We start from the raw sequence: 24,272 nt of genomic DNA, 5'->3' as shown, positions 1-24,272 counted from the left end.
GAGCATCAAACACACGAAATTCCAATTCTTTGTCATTCACCTGCATAGTTACAGTCCCCTTTTTCACACTACTATTCATGTCAGCAGTAACCATAAAAGGTCGTCCAAGAATGATAGGTAAAGATGAGGATCTAGGACTATCCTCCATATCCAACACAACAAAATCAGCAGGCAAAATTAAATCATTCACAGTTACCAAGACATCTTCTAAAATCCCTTTAGGTCTTTTGACACTACGATCGGCCAATTGCAAAATTATAGAGGTCTCTTGGAGCTCTCCCAACCCAAGTTTTTCATAGACAGAGTAAGGTAACAAATTAATGCTTGCTCCTAAGTCTAATAGTGCCTTTTCAAAAAATTAATTTCCCACTTTACATGGTATGGTAAAATTACCAGGATCTTTAAGCTTTGGTGGGAGTTTATTTAACAACACAGCACTAACTTCTTCTTTCAAAGCAATTTTTTCATGAGCAGCAAATTTTCTCTTTTGAGTGCAACATTCTTTATGAAATTTAGCGTAAGAAGGAATTTGTTTAATAGCATCAAGTAGTGGAATATTAATTTCAACCTTACGCAAATTCTCAAAAATATCCAATGCTTTAGAATCAGTTTTCTTTTTGGCAAACCTTTGCGGGAAAGGTGGAGGATCTCTTTCCCATTCTTGTGTCTCCACTGGTGCAGTTTTGAGGCCTGTTTGTACCCTTTCTGTAGCTTTATTGCAGTTTGTAGACTCTGTTTGTAGCTGCTCTGTTTTGTTGATTTGCTTGCCACTTTGGAGAGTTGTTACAGCTTTCAATTGCTCTGGCTACCCAGCTAGGTTATTCAAGGGCTGTGAAGGTAACTCTCCCTTCTTTATTTCACTCATCGCCTTAGCCATTTGTCCCACTTGAGTCTCCAATTTTTGAATGGCTTGAGTTGTTCGTTGCATGAATTGCATCATTGTGATATCCAGGTCACTCCTCCTTGCTAGTTGCTGTGCAGGAGCTGATGTTTCAGTCGAATTCTGTTCGTTCCTCCATGAGAAATTTGGGTGATTACGCCATGGATAAGCTTGATTTCTCATGTTGAAATTTCCTTGCCCCAAGTAATTGGCTTGTTCTTGGTCCGTCATAGAAGTCAATGGACAGGCCTCAGTCACATGATCATTATACTTGTGCTTCATTGTTATGAAGTGTTTTTGAGACTGATGGTGTGATTATTTGCATAATCTTTTGCAATGAATGTCTACTTAGTTTACACATTATTTGCAACACCAATTAACTTGTGAGGAGCCTGCAGAAATTTTGTGTGCTATGACTTCATGACTGTATAGCTAGAACTTGCATTAGACCATCTGAAGTAAATGCTAAGTTTTTGTTCTTTGACAGTGATAAAGGCATTCTTTGTAAATTTTGGCCTACCTTGAACCTTGCTTTTGCTCTCATTCCTTTGTGTTGTAATTTTAATTAACTCGCAAGCGCACGAATACAATTATAGCATAGGTATGCAATAGCGAGGTCGATCCCACGGAGATTTGTCAAGTAATTCCAATTTCTACTCAATTCGAATGTCTCGAGATAAAACTAAATTATTTCTGAAAATTAAAGAGAAGTTGTGTGAATTTAAAAATCAAGAAAGTGCGAGAATATTAGAAAGATTTAGGGTGTTTTCAATCAAGAGAATGCAAACTAGGACTTCGATTTCACCATAGCAATCCTATTCTATGTCTTATTTGGTTAAGATTCAATTCTCGTTTCTAAGGTTCGTTCTTATCTAAAATATGAAACGCCATTGATTGTGATCAAGATCAACTATTCTTAAATTGTTATCTAGCCATTGATTGTGGTCAAGATTACAAACAAGAATGTATTGAGTGCAAGAAGAACATCAAGAACCAAGAGTGTTTATGCATGGATCGTGCTTCAACAACATCTCATTCATTCACAAGAGCTATATCAAGTTTACCCATTGATCGTGGTGTAATCTTGTCTCAAACATGTATCTAAATAATGGTGATCAGTCATTAAATCAACACATGATATATGAAGCACCATGAATAAAACTAGAAACTTGAATTGGCAACGAATTAATTAAGACATAGAATAGTCATGCTAGGCTACATCGAATCCCTAGTAAAGAGTTTAGCCACACATAATATATAAAAACATCAACAATTCAAGAAATAACAACATCAAGAACTTAAGAAAAAGAACACCCTTTACAAAGTAAGCTTGGTGAAGAGGATTACCCTTTTAAGAACCTTGGTGCTTTCTTCTCTCCTAGTGATGTTGCTCTCCAATATCCTGCCCTTATGTGATTCTCGAGTCTTTCCCCTCGGTCTGCCCTCCCTTGCTGTGTATGCCAGCCCCTTTTATATCATCCTTGGTTAGGTTAAAGTCATCCATATGAAAGGAAACAATATAATCCTAGTACAATTAGAATGCTTTAGTTTACTCTTGCATAAAGATTTCCTCCAGCTGAAATATTGAATCATAATAGTCAAAGATTCATTCAAATCATAAATTGATACTCTATTAGCTTCCTTCAAAGGCTGGAAACGTCCTTGGGCTTTCAAGAAGTCTCAAATCAATATTGTTAAGTATGAGCTCGGATTCCTGATTTTCTGGACTGCGCAGTCCGTATTCAAACTGTCATAACTTTGTCCACAAAACTCGGAATCACAAACTGCAAAATTCTTCAGAAACTAGACTTCCATATCTTTTCAACGGTATATGAAACAAAACTCAGATCTTCTCAAAGAATTTATGGTGACCTTCACAAGTGGGCTGGACTGAATAGTGGCAGATTTTGCTGAAATTACCAGGACTCGCATGTACATGTCCAATAACATTGTCAAAATTGCCATTGACATAATTCATCGTCTAGGATTCGATTAACTGAAATGCAAACAAAAATAACGTAAAACACCCAAGTTTGACTTGAAAACAAAGCAATAAGTTAAGAAAGAGAGGTATAAAATCAATATAATTTTGCAGTCATCAAATACCCCCAAACCTACTTCTTGCTAGTCCTCGAGCAAAACTTAAAGGACAAAAAATAAAGATAAAAAAACTAACTCACTTTCGCAGGAATCGCGGTGGCACTTAGCATGTGACACAAGCCTTTAAACCCCTAGGTGTCTCTAGTGGACGAGTTATAGTCTCGTGAGGGTTTACCAGAATGATACCCACAAACATTTACCAAACTACCATGGCATAACAAGTAAAAGCATGGAATGAATAAAATCAGTATAGTATTCACACAAACTACGTTGAGACTTCAAATTCCATCATTCATATCATAGATACTCCAACCAAGTCAAATACCATTCATTCCATTAATAGGTGAATATTTAGATTGTGCTCAAAAAGATTACACATAAATGTGTGACTTTTATTTGATTTTAACGCAAATGCGAGCTAGAAGATTTATCAGAATTATCAAGTAATGACACGAAGGCATATATTTACTCTCTCTTTAACTTTTACTATGGGCTCCATGCTTTCATCATCATTTTTTTTTTCTATGTAACATGTGCAATGCTTAGTCTCATTAAGCTTTCTAATTGACTCATGTAACGAGCTTTCAACCAATGACTCCCAATCTAGTTAGCTCAGGGCATTAGGTGTAGAGATACCCCTAAGGGTCTAATAACTCAAGTCAAAAAGGCTACGAAACTTCGCTAGTCACATAGGTATTTATTTCAGTCTCACTACCTTTTTACGCGAAACTCACTCCCGACTAAACAAGAGGCCCAGTTACTCAGTAGCGAGAACCAGAAATAAACACTTATTCTTTTCTTCATATTGTTTTTTTTTCTTTTTTCTTTTTTCTTTTTCTCTCTTTTTTTTTTTTGAATAGCATGTCACTCATATTTCTTTATTTCAATTTATAGATGCCAAAGTATCATACTCAACAATACCCAACTCATCTCTAAACACCAACAAAATTTGCAGTTAATCTCAAATAGTATACCCCACAAATATGTGCCTTGTGCATGTGAGATTATTTTTATGTTAATGGAATAAATTGGTCAAGACTTAGTTTAGAGAGATCAGATATAAATGTGCATTCTCCAAACAATTTCATCAGTGTGTCAACAATACTGAATTAAATTCATTCATACTCTCAAGTGTTACGACACATAGTAACTTGAAAATTTCTTTCCAAACTGCAGTTTGTCAAATCTGATCTATGTTCAGTTTTTGGAGCATATCTCACAAAATACTCAATGGATTTCGACCCAAGTTATATGGACAGAAAATAGACAAAAAAACCCACAACTTTCATACAGATCACAATTCAAAAATCATCTTGCAACTGATCGAAAACTGGAAGTGAAAATAGTGCACATGCAGGACAATGAACTTCACACCCCCAAACCTAATTGAAACATGTCCTCATGTTTATAAGCATAGACAGCATGAAATCAAAGTAAAAAAAATAAGAACAAAAGACAAAGGAACGAAAGGACCTGATTGGGTTGCCTCCCAATAAGCGCTTAATTTAACGTCTAGGCAAGACGGAAGGCAGGATTGACAATTAAGGGGCGGTCAGCGCCAAGACGTCGATGTCTTGTGTTTGATGTTCCTCCAAATACGGTTTCAGTCGTTGTCCATTTACCTTGAATATTGATCCATTGCTTAAATTCTCAATCGCAACTGCTCCATGAGGAAAGACTTGATGTACTCGAAAAGGGCCAGTCCATCTTGACTTTAATTTTCCGGGAAAGAGAGTCAAACGGGAATTATAAAGTAAAACTTTCATACCTACTACGAACTCTTTTCTTTGAATGGTCTTGTCATGGTAACGCTTAGTCCTCTCCTTGTAAATCTTTGCATTCTCGTAAGCGTCATTCCGAATTTCCTCCAACTCATTCAATTGAAGTTTTCTTGCATCTCCAGCTTTCTTGAGATCAAAATTAAGTGTCTTGATGGCCCAATAAGCTCTATGTTCCAACTCCATTGGTAGGTGACAAGCCTTGCCAAAGACAAGTCGATAAGGACTCATGCCAATAGGAGTTTTATATGCCGTTCGGTAAGCCCACAATGCATCATTCAATTTCAATGCCCAATCTTTTCTTGTAGCATTCACGGTCCTCTCCAGGATCTTCTTGATTTCTCTATTACTAATCTCTACTTGACCAGAAGTTTGAGGATGATAGGGTGTTGCAACCCTATGTGTAATATTGTACTTCTTCAATAATGCCTCAAAAGGTTTGTTGCAAAAGTGGCTACCACCATCACTAATGATAGCTCTAGGCGTTCCAAATCGTGTAAAGATCATATCCTTCAAGAAACTGAGTACAATTTTATGATCATTTGTCTTGGTAGAAATTGCCTCCACCCACTTAGACACATAATCCACAGCCACAAGTATATAATTATACCCAAAGGATGGAGGAAACGGGCCCATGAAGTCTATACCCCATACATCAAAAAGATCAACTACAAGGATATTGTTGAGGGGCATCATATTCTTACGGCTAATGGTTCCTGTTCGTTGGCACCTATCACACTTAACACAAAAATTAAATGCATCTTTAAATAAAGAGGGCCAAAAGAAACCAGATTGTAAAACTTTGAGGGCTGTTTTCTTTGCACCAAAGTGACCTCCACACGCCAATTCATGGCTGAATTTAAGGATGCTTGTTTGCTCAATTTCCGGAACACAACGCCTTATGATTTGGTCAGAACAATATTTAAATAAATAAGGTTCGTCCCAAAAATAATGCTTAACAGTGGCAAAGAATTTTTTTCTTTCCTGCAAGGTTAGTTCATCCCGAATAATACCACAAGCCAAATAATTAACAATATCTGCATACCATGGTTCAACTTCTCTCATTGAGAAGAGTTGTTCATCTGGGAATGACTCTACAATCGGCATGTTTGCATGATTGCCCCCATCAGTTATGCATGACAAGTGGTCCGCAACAACATTTTCACTCCCTTTCTTATCTCGAATATCCAAGTCAAATTCTTGCAACAAAAGGATTCACCTAATCAGACGAGGCTTTGCATCCTTCTTAGTCAATAAGTACCTAAGAGCTGCATGGTCAGAATAAACAATAACTTTTGAACCAATGAGATAAGATCGAAATTTTTCTAAGGCAAAAACCACCGCAAGCAACTCTTTTTCCGTAGTAGAGTAATTGAGTTGAGCATCATTGAGTGTGCGGCTAGCATAGTAAATTACATGCGGACGTTTGTTCACTCTTTGTCCTAACACTGCACCAATAGCATAGTCAGAAGCATCACACATTAATTCAAAAGGAAGAGACCAATCAGGTGCTCTAATGATAGGAGCAGAGGTGAGTTCACGTTTTAAGGTATTAAAAGCAATAAGGCATTCATCATTAAACTCAAAAACAACATCTTTAGCCAAGAGATTACACAAAGGACGTGTGATTTTAGAGAAATCTTGAATGAACCTTCGATAAAATTCTGCATGGCCTAAGAAACTTCGCACGCCCTTTACAGAAGTTGGGGGCGGCAATTTTGCAATCAAATCTATCTTTGCCTTATCAACCTCAATACCCTTACTTGAAATCACATGTCCTAAAACTATACATTGCCTTACCATAAAGTGACTCTTCTCCCAACTGAGAGTGAGGTTTGTCTCTTCACATCTTTTAAGGACTAAGGTTAAATTATTAAGGCAATCGTCGAACGAATTTCCAAAAACAGAAAAATCATCCATAAATACCTCAATAAACCTTTCAAGCATATCAGAGAAGATTGACATCATGCATCTTTGGAAAGTAGCTGGGGCGTTACATAAGCCAAAAGGCATCCTTCGGTAGGCAAAGGTACCAAATGGACATGTAAATGTCGTCTTTTCCTGATCTTCTGGAGCGATTGGTATTTGATTATATCCTGAAAAACCATCAAGAAAGCAATAGTAAGAATAACCAGCTAAGCGTTCAAGCATTTGATCAATAAAAGGTAACGGAAAGTGATCTTTTCTTGTGGCAGCATTAAGCTTTCTATAATCAATGCACACACGCCATCCGGTGGTCATTCTTGTCGGTACAAGCTCGTTATCTTCATTCTTGACTACCATAATTCCAGACTTCTTGGGAACTACTTGAACTGGGCTTACCCATTTGCTATCAGAGATAGGGTAGATAATACCAACATCAAGTAATTTCAATACTTCTGCACGCACCACTTCCTTCATGTGTGGATTCAATCTTCTTTGTGCCTCACGTGTGGGCTTGGAATTCTCCTCCATTAATATTCTATGCATGCACATGGCTGGGCTAATTCCCTTGATATCTGCAATGGTCCACCCAATGGCCGCTTTGTGTTCTCTCAACACTCTTAATAGTTTTTCTTCCTCCAATGGTGAAAGGTCAGAAGCTATAATTACTGGGAGGATATCATTCTCACCAATGTAGGCATATTTAAGATTGGATGGCAAAGTTTTAAGCTCAAGTGTAGGAGGAGAGACAATAGAAGGGACCAACTTGGAGTGAGAAAGTTCAACATGTTCAATAGGAGTGTTAGGAAGGCACGGGTGTAAACTATTTAAGGCAGCTATTACTTCCATGATTTCTTCATCATTCGCCATGTCTTCTTTTCTCAAAGTTACCCCTAATGCATCTTGCGCTTCTTCCTGTAAGAAACTAGAGAAAACAAGAGAATCCAATGCATCAACCGTAAAACAATCCAAAGAACTCGATGGATGAGATAAGGATTCAAACACCTTGAATTGCACAGTTTGATCTAGGACTGTCATGGTGAAAACTCCATGCTTTACATCTATTAAAGTATTTGCGGTGGCCATGAATGGACGTCCAAGTAAGATAGGAAGTTCACGATCATGCATTGGAGCATCGTCCATATCGAGCACTACAAAATCAGCAGGAACAATTAGTCTATCAACTTGAACTAGAATATCCTCTACTATACCTCTTGGATATTTGACAGATCGATCCGCCAGTTGTAGAGACATTGTTGTCGACTTCACCTCCCCCAAACCTAATTGAAGATATACAGAGTATGGCATCAAATTTATACTCGCTCCCAAATCTAGCATTGCCTTTTCCATCTTCTTGTCTCCTACTGTTATGTTGATAGAAAAACTTCCAGGATCCTTAAGTTTGGGAGGTAGCTTCCTTTGAAGTACAACACTCACATTCTCCGAGACCATTACCTTTTCATGTGGCCCATACTTGCGTTTGTACGTGTTCAATTCCTTGAAGAATTTTGCGTATGCCGGCATATTCCTGATCACATCAAGCAAAGGTAAGTTAATATTGACTTTAGATAATGTATCATAAATTTCAGAAAAAGACTTATCCAATTTGCTTTGCTTTAAACGGCCTGGAAAAGGAATAGGAGGGATGTAAGGATTTGGAGATTTCTGAAGCGAAGATGACTCAGAATTGGGTTGTTTTTCTGAGGACTGAACTGATTCAGGCTTCTGAATCTTTTCGGAATGGTTGCTGGCTGTGATATGTTGAGGCTGGACTGACTCTCGTCTTTGATCTGCATTCAAAGTAGAATTATCAGTAACTTCATAATTAATTTGGTTATCAATGACCTTACCACTTCGAAGTACTGTGATTGCTTTAGCTTGCTCCGGTTGGCTTGGAAGTTTTCCAGGCTCTTTGATTTTAATAACATCCGCAAGTTGACCAACTTGGACCTCAAGCTTTCCCATGGATGCCAAAGTTTGATTTAGCTTTGCTTCTTGGGTAGCAATCATTGCATCATGCCTATCCATCCTTGCCCTACTTTCCTGCACAAACAACTTAATCGATTCTTCCAAAGAAGAGGTCTTTGGTTGAACATAAGGGTTAAGTTGATTCTGAGTATTACTCCAAGAAAGATTAGGGTGATTCTTCCAACCTTCATTGTAAGTATTGGAATAAGGATTATTTTTAGATCTTGGATTGTAAGCATTCATCATGTTTGCTTGTTGAACAAAATCAGGGTACTCATGGCTGGAAGGACATGCATGAGTAGAATGACCAACAATATTGCATAAAGCACATACCTCGACTTGAGTCATAGAATTGGCATGGGTGCCTAACATGGCATCGATCTTCTTATTTAGTTCTCCAATTTGTCTTGCCATATTATCACTGTGGTTTAGTTCATACACACCAGATTTCTTGCTTCGAGCATCTCTTTGTTGTGAATTGGATCCAAGCATCTCATAAATGTCATAAGCTTCTTGAGGAGCCTTTTTGAACATTGCACCACCTGCAGCATTATCAGCAATAGATTGACATGTTTGGGTTAGTCCATCATAAAAAAATTGCATTTGTAACTCCAAAGTATAACCATGATGCGGGCATTGAAGTAAAAGCAATTTATAACGTTCCCACGCCTCATGGAATGGTTCACCATCAGCTTGTGTGAATGTGGAGATTTGACGTCTGAATGCACCAGTTTTCTGATGTGAGTAAAACTTCCCTACAAATTTGTTGTATATGGCATCCCATGAAGTGAATGATCCTGGTGTTAGAGACATCAGCCAAAACTTAGCTTGATCCTTCAGGGTATATGGAAAGCATCTCATCTTCAGTTGTTCCTCAGTCACACCCTGCAAAGGAAAAGTACTAACAGTAGCATAAAATTCTTTCATGAAAGTCAAAGGATCCTCATTAGGTAAACCATAGAAACTTGGAAGCATATTAAAATGTAGAGATTTCAACTCATAATTTCTAGCTGCAGTTGGAAGTAATATGCATGATGGTGAAGTAGGAATAGTCGGCCGAGCAAATTCCTCCAAACAACGTGTATCATTGTTGTCCTCCATTGGTTCAATTGTTTCCTCTTCCTCAGATTTGATGTCAATCTCGTCTACCTTTGGTTGATTTCTAGTCCTTAGAACTCCTTCAATGTTATCGTTCAATAGAAGCACGTCTCCTTCTTGTGATCGGCGTCCTTGCATCCAAAGCTGAAAATTTTGAAAATCTGTCAACTCAGAACACTGTCTACTCTTTTGATGATAACTTTCTGGTTATAACTCGGAATCCTGATCTGTTTCTTAGGCTGGAGAGTAGACTTCTTCAGCTTTCCGTTGATATACTATAAGCCCAATAAACCTTGCTGAAACAGTCCAGAATAGTCGGTAAAGACAGCCACCAAATCTGCCCAGTAAACAAAAAAAAAAAAAACAGTTTATGAAGAAAACTTTCGAGACCCCAATTTGAATTAGCAAATTGAAATTCTTAAACACAATCCCCGGCAACGGCGCCAAAAACTTGTTGTAATTTTAATTAACTCGCAAGCGCACGAATACAATTATAGCATAGGTATGCAATAGCGAGGTCGATCCCACGGAGATTTGTCAAGTAATTCCAATTTCTACTCAATTTGAATGTCTCGAGATAAAACTAAATTATTTCTGAAAATTAAAGAGAAGTTGTGTGAATTTGAAAATCAAGAAAGTGTAAGAATATTAGAAAGATTTAGGGTGTTTTCAATCAAGAGAATGCAAACTAGGACTTCGATTTCACCATAGCAATCCTATTCTATGTATTATTTGGTTAAGATTCAATTCTCGTTTCTAAGGTTCGTTCTTATCTAAAATATGAAACGCCATTGATTGTGGTCAAGATCAACTATTCTTAAATTGTTATCTAGCCATTGATTGTGGTCAAGATTACAAACAAGAATGCATTGAGTGCAAGAAGAACATCAAGAACCAAGAGTGTTTATGCATGGATCGTGCTTCAACAACATCTCATTCATTCACAAGAGCTATATCAAGTTTACCCATTGATCGTGGTGTAATCTTGTCTCAAACATGTATCTAAATAATGGTGATCAGTCATTAAATCAACACATGATATATGAAGCACAATGAATAAAACTAGAAACTTGAATTGGCAACGAATTAATTAAGACATAGAATAGTCATGCTAGGCTACATCGAATCCCTAGTAAAGAGTTTAGCCACACATAATATATAAAAACATCAACAATTCAAGAAATAACAACATCAAGAACTTAAGAAAAAGAACACCCTTTACAAAGTAAGCTTGGTGAAGAGGATTCCCCTTTTAAGAACCTTGTTGCTTTCTTCTCTCCTAGTGATGTTGCTCTCCAATATCCTGCCCTTATGTGATTCTCGAGTCTTTCCCCTCGGTCTGCCCTCCCTTGCTGTGTATGCCAGCCCCTTTTATATCATCCTTGGTTAGGTTAAAGTCATCCATATGAAAGGAAACAATATAATCCTAGTACAATTAGAATCCTTTAGTTTCCTCTTGCATAAAGATTTCCTCCAGCTGAAATATTGAATCATAATAGTCAAAGATTCATTCAAATCATAAATTGATACTCTATTAGCTTCCTTCAAAGGCTGGAAACGTCCTTGGGCTTTCAAGAAGTCTCAAATCAATATTGTTAAGTATGAGCTCGGATTCCTGATTTTCTGGACTGCGCAGTCCGTATTCAAACTGTCATAACTTTGTCCACAAAACTCGGAATCACAAACTATAAAATTCTTCAGAAACTAGACTTCCATATATTTTGAACGGTATATGACACAAAACCCAGATCATCTCAAAGGATTTATGGTGACCTTCACAAGTGGGCTGGACTGAACAGTGGCAGATTTGGCTGAAATTACCAAGACTCGCATGTACATGTCCAATAACATTGTCAAAATTGCCATTGACATAATTCATCGTCTAGGATTCGATTAACTGAAATGCAAACAAAAATAACGTAAAACACCCAAGTTTGACTTGAAAACAAAGCAATAAGTTAAGAAAGAGAGGTATAAAATCAATGTAATTTTGCAGTCATTACTTTGATTGCATATTATTCTCTTGCAATAAACATTCCCATCTTTGTGATGTGTTATGCATGTTTCATAAGTCATAAAAATAGAATTCCATCATGAGGCTATGGTTGAGGTGTTTGGAAGGTCATTGATAAGATGATGAGGAGTTTAAGTGTGGTGTTTGAAAGAAAGCAGTTCTGAATATTAAAAGATGCGTATAATAGAGTTCTGGGGAATTTGTAACCTAAGTGCTACCTGAAGCTCACACAAAAATTGGAGACTCAAATCTGAGGCTGCCAGTACAAAAAACTTAGCCGATACTTTTAATTGCAAGAAATACTTGCAACTCAATACCGATGGGTTTATCCCACTCGCAAGTGTACGTGCCGACTGACAGTATAATAGTGAATGGGGTCGAATCCACGAGGACTGTATTAATTACCAACTATAACTACTAACAATAGTGTAAATTAATTTCAGATGCTTCTAATATCAACTAACAATAAAATATGACTAAATATCAATGAATGAAAACTAGCTTGGGTTTGGCTTGCCAACTACCTCCACCTGTGCACTCAGATTAATATGCAATCACACAATTTAAAAGTTTAACAATGTCAATTGAAAGGCCTTGGTCCAGCTGCAGTCAATTAGATTTCCCTAAACAACGATCCTGACTTTGGTCTAGTTGCAAGATCTTTTCTTATCAAAGGAGTCTTGGTTGGTCTATCCTAAGAGTTTCCTAAGACAAGCATAAGCACTAGGAAATCGACAGTTGCACAATCTAGGATAATGGTCTATTACCCAATCAATTATGTCATATGTTCCCTTCTTGTTTCTTCTTTCTATCATCGACATGGTTAACTATCCGAGCATAGGCTCTTTATTTTGAAGAGCTTTCTCCTCTTGATGCTAACCCACCGATGATCACATTAATAGTACCTATTGTACCTCAATTTTGCCTTCGAGGTGATTCATCCCCTCTTCTTCTTGATCGTCGGTCATCATCTATATCGTCACCTCCCATTCTCTTTTCCTCCCTAGTGCTAGTAAATTTTTTTAGCTTTCCTTGTTGGATGAGGCCTTATATCTCATCTTTGAGGTGTAGACATTCATCGGTGTTGTGACTTGGTCCTTTGTGAAACTTATAAGATTTGTCATATATTTTTCAGCCAAGAATTACCTTCATCTTTGGAGGCCATTTAAGGAGATCACGGTATTGGATTTCATTCATATTTTTTTCATTGAAGTGTTCATGAGAGTATAAGAGTTGTATCGAGGAGATGGTGCTAAATCAGTTTTCCTAGAGCTGTCGAAAGTACTTTTTATCATTCTTGTCTTGGTTATTTGAGTTTTTCTTTGAGTATGAAGATGCATATGGATAATTCTCAGCTTCCCCCATGATCTCGTCAACTATGATGTATTTTTCAACTCTCTCCAAGAGAGCCGCCATGTCTTTGGGCAGTTATTTAGAAAGTGAATATTTCTAGATCGAATGTCTGATTGCTCAAATGAGAGCCATTGTTGCTACCGAGACAGATAGGTCAGATACTTCTAAGCACTCTTGGTTGAATCTAGCGATGAATGTCCGGAATGACTCATCCTTCCTTTGTTTGATGTTCATCAAGGTGATGTTAGTTTTGGTCTGTTTCCTAGCAATGGCGAAGTGCATAGTAAATTTTTGAGCTAGCTCACCAAAACTAGAGATACTTTCTCAACTAATACCTAGGAACCATCTCCTTGCAATCCATGTGAGAGAGACAGGGAAGATTTTGCAGCATGTTTCCTTGGAGGATTCTCAAAATCCATCATGGTTTTGAAATCAGGGACATGGTCAACTGGATCTCATTTTCCTTCGTACCTTTCTATGCTCGTAATCTTGAAATTCTTCAACATCTTGGCACTTTGAATCTCGCTTGTCAGAAGGGTCAAGGTTTTAACCCAATCGGGGTCCATAAATGGACCTTCTATTATTGTAGTAATTTTTCGATCCACCATATCTTCAATTTAGTTGCGCTCATCCTCCAGGACAGTAGTGTTGCTTTTTTGGCTACCGTCCACAGGAATTTTTCTCAATTTCTGGGTCTGTTTTTCCTAGTACCGAAATTTGTGCGAAGATGGTGGCTGGAGCATGTCCAACTTTTGGGAGAATGTTTGCATTTGGGTTTGAATTTTTTGTTGAATTTGCTATTGCATCTGTTGTAAGAGGACAATAAGTTGGTCGGATGTAACCACTCCTGGATTGGTTGTTTGCTGATTGATTGTTTGCGGATGTCCAACTTGTGGATTGAGTGGAGCCAGTGGATCATGGTGTTGCTCTAGGTTGTCCCCCTCTCGACCCTAGGCCCCAGCTCCTTGAGCGACTGTTGACCTAGTTTGAACCGTACTTTGAGGTTGGGAAGTTTATTGTTCTTCCAACAAACATCGTCAATCTTATGATGTGCAAATCTTGTTTGTTTGGCTAACAAACCAAGTTGATCCAAATCAGGTTATTTCGATTATTGATGATGAATTCTTCTTGGCTGTAAGATGAACAAACGTAAGGTAAAAAGTCCCCCAAGGTATTTTCCTTGGGAATGACACTCTGATGCTTAAGTCAGAAAGGGGGAAGAGAAAGCAAGCACTACGGAGATCAAAGCTCTTGAGAAGAAAAGTATTGAAAGTTGTGAATGAATTTTTTACCTGACCGGAGGTGCCTTTATATAGTACTTGGACAAGTTCTATTCCGTTTCGGAGTCGTAATCATGTCTTCTATGAAAATTAGGAGACGTCCATCTTTGCTCTTCAAGTTGTATTAAGGAATCTTCTTTTAAGAATTTTGTTGTGCTTAGGAGACTCCTTACAACTACCTTGAGCCGAGATAGGCTTTTCGATTCCGAGATAGGTATCTCGGAGTCGAGGTAGGTATTCTGAGATATTACCCATTTTTGGTGTACCTATTGAGTTAGGCCGAGATAAGGCTTACTGAGGTATGTCTTCAAATATTTGTTGTCTCTGTTAAATGGAGTTAAGGTAAGTCTATCTGAGGTATGCCTTTATTGAACTTAAGGGTGCCACGTGTCTGTTCTTGATTGGAGGAGTAATTGGGTATTATCAAATTTTAATTTTTCCCCAATTCAATAGTCTAACCTCTATATAATATATGGCTCAATTGATGGTACTACTAACAACACTCTACCAACGAGAAGTGGTCCGGTTGACAATCGATTGCGTTAGACATATGTGTGTTCAATGTTCAATTCCAATGAGATGCATATTTCTCAATGTATTTCAAAACAAAACTCTATTTTTTTAAAACAGGGAGGAGAGATTTAAACCTTGATCACCAAAGTGATATAAATCATCTTTATCACTTCAACTAGTGACTCGGATAACAAAAGCCTTTCACCTTAGTCCTATCTTTTTTAAAATAAATAATTTTCTCCCACATTTCATCGAGGGCCATCCTAACCTAACCATTCCAAAAGCCATCCTCACCTAACCATTCCAAAAACCCAGCTAAACCATCGAGGCCAACTGAACCACAAGAGATGCGAGTCAGAATCCATTGGATGATAAACAGAAAACAAATACCAAAAAAAAACGAAAAAAAACAATTTATGTTGATTGTGGGTTAGGTGGCCTAGGAGGTAGGTGGCCTTGTAAGAGTATGGGTTATTACCAGAAGATCTCGGACAAATCACTCGAACACAAGATCATCACAATCACTTGTTCTCTTATTTTGGTGAAATTGGATACATATATTTGCAGGCAGCAATTGGAATGGCAGAAAACAAGCAGGTGATATTCAAGGGGTACATAGATAGATCACCAACGGAGACAGACATGGAACTGAGGATTAACAAAGTAGAGCTGAAAGTCCCAAAAGGGTCGGGTGCATTCTTGGTCAAGAATCTCTACCTCTCTTGCGATCCATATATGAGAGGCCGTATGCGTGATTTCCATGGTTCTTACCTCCCTCCGTTCGTCCCTGGTCAGGTTTGTATGTATATCCCATGTATGCATTGCTTACTTCACCATTGTTCCTTTTTTGTTATCCTTTTTCCCTCTGCCTTAAATTTGTGGTCTTGCTTTGTTTTGGTTTGTTCCGCGTATAAAAAATCTGAGCCCCAATGCAAATCTTGTACTGGGTCTGAAGAATAGTAGGGTTGTCTTCATCATCATTTTTTCGTTGGATTGAAGGGCATGTCTGGTTGGTTATGTTGACTGAAGTGGTGAACTATGTTGTATATATATGCGATCCTTGTTCCCTGATATATTAGTTCGCTTCTTAATTTCAATTTTTTATAACATAGCAGCATAGTTAAGGATTGTTGAGTAGGGGTGGTTCCAGCAGCCATGTCCCCCCGGTTCAAATGCCTTGGCCCTGATAATTGCTTTACGGCCATGAAAGAAGATTAAAATCCTAATTTTGCAGCTATGGTGTTTATTAAATTGTTGATGCAGGCCTTGGAAGGTTTTGGCGTCTCAAAGGTTGTGGATTCTGATAACCCGAATTTCAAGCCAGATGATTTAGTATCAGGAATAACTGGTTGGGAAGAGTACTCTCTGATTCAGAAACCTCTGCAGTTGAGAAAAATTCTGCAACATGATATCCCTCTCTCGTACTATTTGGGTCTTCTTGGTAAGATATGTTTTCTTGTTCAGATGTTCAGAACAACAGATACTCACCATCATTTGAAATATTCCCCATCTTCTTTTCCTGAACAAATATGCATAAACATAGACTTTCCTATGCTGCTAAAATTTTGAATTCTCAATTGCAGTCCTTAGCTTTTTCTTCCCTACATCTCTCGACTACATTGCGGAAACACTTCATACCTTTTTTGCTGAAATGCTCTAATAAAAACATTAATAAAGCAATTTTGTATTCAGGTATGCCGGGGTTTACAGCATACGCAGGATTTTATGAGGTCTGTTCCCCTAAGAAAGGGGAGTATGTTTTTGTCTCTGCAGCTTCTGGAGCCGTTGGTCAGCTTGTTGGACAATTTGCTAAGTTGCTTGGCTGCTATGTAGTTGGAAGTGCTGGCTCAAGCCAGAAGGTAACTTTATCATACCTTCTGGGTATATTATCACACAATTTCTATGAAAGAGATTTTTGTATTTAAATACACATGATAAACGATACCCAATCACTCTAATTAGGTTGATCTTTTAAAGAATAAGCTGCGATTTGATGAAGCTTTCAATTACAAAGAAGAATCAGACCTAGATGCGGCTTTGAAGAGGTCGACTATAAACTTTTGAAATTGTCTTCCTTTTCTTTTATTTTTTTTTGGATAAGCAAATCGTTCTTTGTTGATGGATGGAGAATGTTGGTTTTGTAACTGTCAAGTTTATTATTTGCTTGTTCGACAGGTACTTCCCACAAGGCATTGACATTTACTTTGACAATGTGGGTGGTGACATGCTTGATGCAGCATTGGTTAACATGAGGATTCATGGACGGATTGCAGTTTGTGGAATGGTTTCTCTGGACAGCCTTTCTAAACCCAAAGGGATCTTTAACTTATCCAATCTCATAATGAAACGAATCAGGATGCAGGGATTTCTGCAAAGTGATTATTTGCATTTATATCCACAGTTTTTGGAATATATTGTCAGCAATTACAAGCAAGGGAAGATAGTTTACATTGAAGACATGAATGAAGGATTAGAAAGTGCTCCAGCTGCCTTGGCTGGGTTATTTTCTGGCAAAAATGTGGGTAAGAAAGTTGTGCGCATAGTGCATGAATAACTCTTCATTTGAAAGGAAGAAAAACTGGATTGGGAAAAAGAGCATAGCAATGGTAAAGGTGTTATGAGCTCTTACCAATGCATTCAAAAATTTCAAGACCCTTTCAAATTTTTATTTGAGATTGCCATTGGTAGATTCTAAATTTTGTATTATCTGCACAAGTTGCACCAATTGGGAGATGATTCAGAATCAGTCATGTATTATGGATGAATTATATATGTGATATTTAGTATGGTTGTCAGTTTTTTGTGCAACATCCTACTCCAATTTTTTGAAATCCAAGTTACATCCTCTAGCAAAACATTTTGAAGGGTGTTATGATGACAAGTGCATAAAGGTTACCTTTTTCGGGTGACTGCTACCGTGAATATCTCTCTGCTCTCTCATCTGCGACACAACATCTCTCATCACTTCCTCTCTGTTTTTTTCGGGGATCTCCTCCTGCATGGTCGAGTTACTCTGTTGATTGTGAATCTTCGCCGGTCAGGTATCCTTGCTCCCCGCATCAAGCTTGTCGTGTATAGTTCCATTTTGTTAGGGGCTGTTGTGTGCTCTGCATCTCTCAGCTGAACCCTAGGCTTTGCATCTCACACTCCTTTTATTTTTAGTTTCAAGTTTTTGCTATTTTACTTTCATGTAGTATCGTATTTATTGTTTATTATCTTTGTTAGATAAACTGTAAGTTGGGCACTGCTTCTGTGGGCATTTGATCAATTGTCTACGTGTTTACTAGTTTAGACTTGATTTTATGATTCTATCTAATCCTGATTCATAGTCTTGATGATTTATTCGCTTTCTGCATTTTGCAGTTCTCTGCGATTATATTAAGTTCAAACATATTCGAACTTAAGCTTTTTGAATATCATATTCATTCATGGTTTAATGTCTGAAGTTTGTTTTCAATCTTGTTCCATATTTCAGTTCGGAGGTCTTTTAACGACTGGAATTCTTGCTTTCTCTGGAATGTAAGTGGCCATTATGTGTTATTTTTATTTTCAGAAGACATGAACTTGCATAGGAACTGTGAGTAGTATTTTTGGGATTGGAAACTGAAGTTGTATAGAGTTTCCAGACTTTGGCATCACATTCACATGTAATGTTTGTTATAATATCTGATTCAAGTTAATTTGTTAATTGAGTTTGACTTCTTCTATATGAATGAATTCAAATGCAAATGATAATTGTTTTCCTGGTTCTATTCATCATGAGATGTCGTTGGTTTCCCAACTTGAGCGCACCACTGAAGAACGATCACCCATTGTCCCATTATAGGTCGAGTAAATTGGGAAGAAAAAAAAAACAAACAAACAAACCACTTCTTTTGGGAATTTTTTTCCACGCAGGAGAAGATTTAGCTTTAGTCTCCACATGGCTAAATACTAGCTTGGATGCAATTCAAGGGACGGACCAAAAAGGAACGACATATCATAGTGCTATAGGCTTCTCTTTTCCAGACCGCACACCGCTCCTTGATCAATAAATGGCCAAATATCGAAACCGTAATTAAATCACGTCTCACCCTGTTTTTGTGTTTCTTTTTGGTGTAAAAATCATTTTTCAATACGTAATTGGCTTTAAGTAAATGATGGAATAGAGCCTCGTTTGGGAAATATGCAATAGCCTCATTGTATCTCTTTGTGCACAAGTATGGCAGGCATTGCTGGATATGCTGGTTTTCTTCAACAAGTGTTCTCCAAAGGCAAGGCATACTGTCTCTATTGACTTGGGTGCATCCTTTTCCTTTGGAAGGTCAGCAATGACCATGCTTTTCTGTAATCCAGTACTCATTTTCCAACATTGCTACGATGAAGCTTAGTGGGAGAATTGCTGCATGTGGGATGGATTGATTTCTCAGTACAATCATGACAAACCGGACGGCAGCCATGATGCCGGGTATGGATAGAGATAAGAAATAAATATGGACACTCAGTTTTAATATGCAAATAATGTATCAACAGAAAGCCCTATGTGTCTAGTTTCCAATGCTTCAAAGATCGTGCGATTTGGAGTTTCCTAGAAGAAGTTATGACCATCCTATTGAAGAGTGTTCAAGCTGTTTACAGAATTCCGAAAATGCCTAGTTGGCAATTATAAATCTTTTATGTTTGGTGTCTTTTAGAATTTCTTTATGAAGACTTTATTTTCTTGAAAGTTCCTATGCTTGGAGGGTTGTTCCAAGTAGTCTATAAATTCTTCTAATATTGAATAAAGGGGAGGCAGATTTTGAGTTAGATAAAAACTTGCATGAAGAAAACCTTCTTCTCTTACTCTGTATCTCTTGGGTGGATTCCCTAGAGTGGTGAGTTACATCTCCTTAGAGCACTCGCAGCAGTTTCCCTATCCCTATCCCTATCTTGTCAGTGCTACAGTGTCATTTTACAGCACAGAGAATCAATTTCAATATTGTGCACCCAATAGATTCCTTATATTAAGTCTCTATATTATCAGAACTTGTAAATTTCAAAATTATAATTTTTTCTAAACATTATTTGAATCACAACGGCTAGTTTTTCCAATAGTTTTTTTACCAAGATTTTTAAAAAAAAAATAAAATTAAAATATTTTGAAATTTGAATCACAACGGCTAATTTTGAAATTCGAGATGTAACGGATACTTTTTTGAAATTCGAATTACAACGGCTAGTGTTTGAAATTCGAATTACACTCTATAAAAATGGATGTTGCATAATTTAATTTCACATCTCCACTCAAATACTCTTGTGCTCTCTTTCATATTCTTCTTTGATCACCATGTTTAACTTTCTCCGAAGAAGACGCAAAAATTGGCTCCTTGAGTCAACGGAAGAGGATGAGGTGCATGTTGAAGCTGAAAGTTCAAACTACAAGTCGAAGAAAAGAGGAGGTTCTACTCCTGGCCGTGTCTTTATTGACCGCAACAGGAAAGAAGGCCACGAGAAGTTAGTGCGTGACTACTTCTCTGCCAACCCGACATACAATGAAAAAATTTTCCGAAGGCGATATCGTATGAGCCGTGATTTGTTCAATCGTATTCATGAAGGTGTTGTTTCTTATGACAACTATTTCATTCAATCTCGAGATACTGTGAATAAGGTTGGGTTATCTTCATTGCAGAAAGTTACTGCAGCTCTCAGAATGATGGCCTATGGAGTATCCGCTGATATGATTGATGAAAATCTACAGATAGCTGAAAGTACCGCAAATGAGGCAATGAAAAAGTTTGTTGAAGCAGTGATTGTCGTTTTCGGGGAACGTTACCTGAGGCAACCTAATTCTACTGATATTGCTAGGTTGCTTCAGCTACATGAGGATCGTGGATTCCCTGGAATGCTTGGTAGCTTAGATTGTATGCACTGGTCATGGAAGAATTGTCCAAGTGCATGGAAAGGTCATTACTCTGGCCATCATAAAGAAGCAACTTTAATCTTGGAGACTGTAGCATCTCGCGATCTATGGATATGGCATTCATTCTTTGGACTTCCAAGATCGCTCAATGACATAAAAGTTCTTGAGCGTTCCCCTTTGTTCACAGACATCATCAATGGTCGTGCTCCACCAGTGAACTTTGTTATAAACAATCATCATTATGATATGGGTTATTATCTTGGAGATGGTATCTATCCATAGTGGTCAACAATTGTGAAAACAATTCCGATGCCTCAAACCATTAAGCTAAAAATTTTGCCAAAGCTCAAGAGGGTGCCAGGAAAGATGTTGAACGTGCATTTGGTGTTCTCCAAGCACGTTTCCTTATCATTCGTCAAGGGTGTCGGTATTTCAAAATAGCGACGTTGAAGAATATCATGAAAGCATGTGTGATATTACATAACATGGTCGTGGAACATGAGCGTGACATGTTCAAGTCAATTGAGAATGGTAAGTATTACCTGCTTGAAAAAGTAGATATCAGTGAGCTTGATCGCAACGATGCTGCATATCATTATGATTTTGATCAATTCATCAAAGGGCATCAGAAGCTAAAAAATAAGAGCATTCATCGTCGTCTTCAAGAGGATCTAGTGGAACACTTGTGGGAACTACGTGGAAATGTCGAGTAAAAGTATAAGAAAATTTAATTCAAGTTTAATAACAATCCTCATTTTCAATAATAATATAAGTTCACCATCCAACTTAAATTAATGTCTAGAAAAATGTTGTTACACATTCTCATTTCGAAAAATATCTTTCGAATATCTTCTTTTGCTTCATTTCCACGAACTTGCGTTGCATTTCACTCAAGTTGGTCATATCAACCGTCATGAGCTTTTCCTCTCTCCATTCTTGATCAAGCCTGATTTTCTCTCTCTTCATCTCCATTAGCTCATCCATCTTCTTTGTATCTTCTACTACAACTTCCATCCTTTGGTCATGCCTTTTTTGAAGCATTTCTTGCGAATGACGAAAATTGACGGAAGCTGTTGACTCTTCACTATCTTCAACTTTCATCTTTTTCTTCCGCCTTGCTCTTTCTCCGCTTTCCTCCCAATAGGCCTATCCGGCTCCACATGCCCCCATGGTATATCATCATCCCCGATTGTATAACATTCCGCTAATGCTGGAATGTTTCTTCTACTTGTAGGTAGAATAACTTCAGTCATCCATTTGTGTGAGTTCTTCAAGACATTGTAGCAATGAAGTAGTTTGAAACCTTTTTCTTTCTCTTCTAGAGCCCATGTTTTCAAAGCTTCATTTAGCTGCAATGAAATTGTAAAAATATGAATTAGTCGAATTGAATTGTCAAAATGCAACAAACAATATCAAAGAGTAAGAGGAAACACCTTGTCTTTCTCTCCCATGCCACTAGGATGTGCGTTCTCAATACTTTGAACAATACCAGAAAATTTCAAACACTTGGCCCGAATAACACTAAAGCGATTCACGATTGACTTATCACTACGAGGAGGATATGACTTTGCATTCTCAGAATACTCATGCCAAACACGAATCCAATATTGCTCCTTTGCTTGATCCGTCCCGGTAATTGCATCTTCACTACTGTGCTCCCAAGCCGCAATTAGAATAAGGTATTCTTGAACAGTATAATTCTCGGATTTCTTTGGCTTCACCTTGTTATTATTCAAATCAACCATGGGGGAATCCATAATAGGCATGCTCATTCTAAAATCAATAGAAATCAATAGAATAAGGCCTTTAAGTTACCAAGAACATCTTTGAGACAACAAACATAAAACAATTAACTCCAAGCCAGATAATACATTCTAAAATAAGTTTGTCACTGAGGTTTCAAAGGCAGAGTTCATGGCTTCAGCTACACCTAAATATGGCAGTACCAACCTAAAGCTAGTTTTCGTATCATGTGGGAGGAAAATCCACTTATATGAAAGCCAGCAGCCAGAAGAAACCGAGTGAGAGAACATGATTCAATGAGCCACAGTTGGATAATCACGAAGGAAGCTGACCTCCCTCTTCAGAAATGAGGGCAAGGCAAAGGCAGCTGAATGAGGGTGCAAAATACAACACAAGCTTCAGAGAAAGAAACTTCTTTGTATTTTTATCAGGGAAAAAAAGGATATAATCCTCCTTAAGGATAACAGTCTAATTTTAATTTCTGAAAGTTCCCAATTCACCTGGTAAGATGCCTGGCACAGTTTATTGATACAGAAAATTGACTATTATGAAACTTTTACTTATAAGAAAGATGAACATCCTTCAGAAGAATGGCCATTTTGGAATGCCCTTTTGGTTCTTCAGATGGATTACGTATTTCTTTTATAAATATTACTAAATAGATGATTTGCCTTATCTATAGTATCAAAACCACTGCTTCATAAAAATTGATAAGGCATTCTTTTCCACAGTTGCTGCCACTATCCAATACGTGCATATTCCAGCAATTTGAAGAAAAAATCATACAATAGGCAGATCTTTCCTTGATAAATCCAAACTTGATACAAACATGACCCCTTAATATATTCCATAGTTACAATAGCTAGAGTTCACAGCATCCTGATAAGTCCATACCAATGATTGTTTTAATTTTGAACCTACCCAACCTCTTGTCTTTGCAAGATCTAGTGATTTTACAAGTAAATTACTTCAGTAAAACAACAGAAAATTCTATCTTTCGTTATTGTAGTATGATCCATGATACTTATAACTAGCACGTAAGAACAAAGTGGATATTCTTATAGCAACCCAAATTCTATCTTACCATAGTTTCATAACCAAAATACTAAAAAATTGACCACCCTCATCAATCAACAAAATATGCGGTTACAAGTTCATGGAGTAATCAACAGAGAACAACAAACATAGTTCAATCAAATAAGAAGCCCCAAGGGAACATACAGCAGAAAACAATTAACTCCAAGCAAAAGTTTGACTTACATCTTTTTCCATAGGCCTGCTGTAAAACTAAAAATATCAAAGATGCAGTCAGTACTCCACAAGTAAAAGTTTTACAATATGAAAACCTAGTTCAATCAAATAACTAATATTCATATTTGATCACGGTGATTAGGCTTCCCAGATTTGATTCAATAGATGATATCATACATGAAGCAAGTGACCAGTGAGTAACAAGACATTAGGCTTTAGGGTATTAGGCAATTAACAAGGAAAATAAATCATTGAAATCGTGTGTGAATAGAAACATTAGGCTTTAGGGTATTAGGCAATTCATGCACGATTCAACAGAGGACGATTTTGAGAGATTTCCAATTCCTCTACTATTCTACTTGGTCTTTATTGTCTACCTTGGTAACAAGACAACAATGATGGAGGTAGATCAATCCACAACATATACAACAGATATAACAGCATATATAGAAATCAACAAAATTAAGCGTGACTAGCCTAAACTTTTGGGTTT

General features: G+C 37.5%; 2 protein-coding genes and 1 non-coding gene across 4 annotated transcripts; all 3 read left to right on the top strand.

Annotated features, from left to right (window-relative positions):
• The first annotated feature begins 9,268 nt into the window (after positions 1-9,268).
• On the top strand, positions 9,269-9,375 carry LOC120008299. The gene has a single exon (XR_005470426.1). It is a non-coding gene; the product is annotated as a small nucleolar RNA R71 (small nucleolar RNA).
• Positions 9,376-15,311: 5,936 nt separating this feature from the next.
• On the top strand, positions 15,312-17,715 carry LOC120007914 (2-alkenal reductase (NADP(+)-dependent)). 2 transcript variants are annotated; one of them, XM_038858401.1, is made up of 5 exons: positions 15,312-15,702; positions 16,171-16,315; positions 16,600-16,766; positions 16,870-16,952; positions 17,083-17,715. In XM_038858401.1, the coding sequence occupies exons 1-5, from the start codon at positions 15,487-15,489 to the stop codon at positions 17,459-17,461; spliced, it is 990 nt and encodes a 329-aa protein (XP_038714329.1). In that variant the 5' UTR covers positions 15,312-15,486; the 3' UTR covers positions 17,462-17,715. The 2 variants fall into 2 exon arrangements, with proteins under 2 accessions (XP_038714329.1, XP_038714328.1); XM_038858400.1 differs by having other exon boundaries at positions 15,314-15,702; positions 16,171-16,348.
• A 2,497-nt stretch (positions 17,716-20,212) lies between these two features.
• LOC120007287 (putative nuclease HARBI1) lies at positions 20,213-21,498 on the top strand. Its single transcript, XM_038857489.1, has 2 exons — positions 20,213-21,053; positions 21,113-21,498. Exons 1-2 carry the CDS (start codon positions 20,213-20,215, stop codon positions 21,496-21,498), a joined length of 1,227 nt encoding a protein of 408 aa, XP_038713417.1.
• The last annotated feature ends 2,774 nt before the right edge of the window (positions 21,499-24,272 follow it).

The sequence above is a fragment of the Tripterygium wilfordii genome, chromosome 10 (assembly GCF_013401445.1).
Source record: "Tripterygium wilfordii isolate XIE 37 chromosome 10, ASM1340144v1, whole genome shotgun sequence".
NCBI classification, from domain to species: domain Eukaryota; kingdom Viridiplantae; phylum Streptophyta; class Magnoliopsida; order Celastrales; family Celastraceae; genus Tripterygium; species Tripterygium wilfordii.
This window is presented reverse-complemented; position numbering and strand designations above follow the sequence as displayed.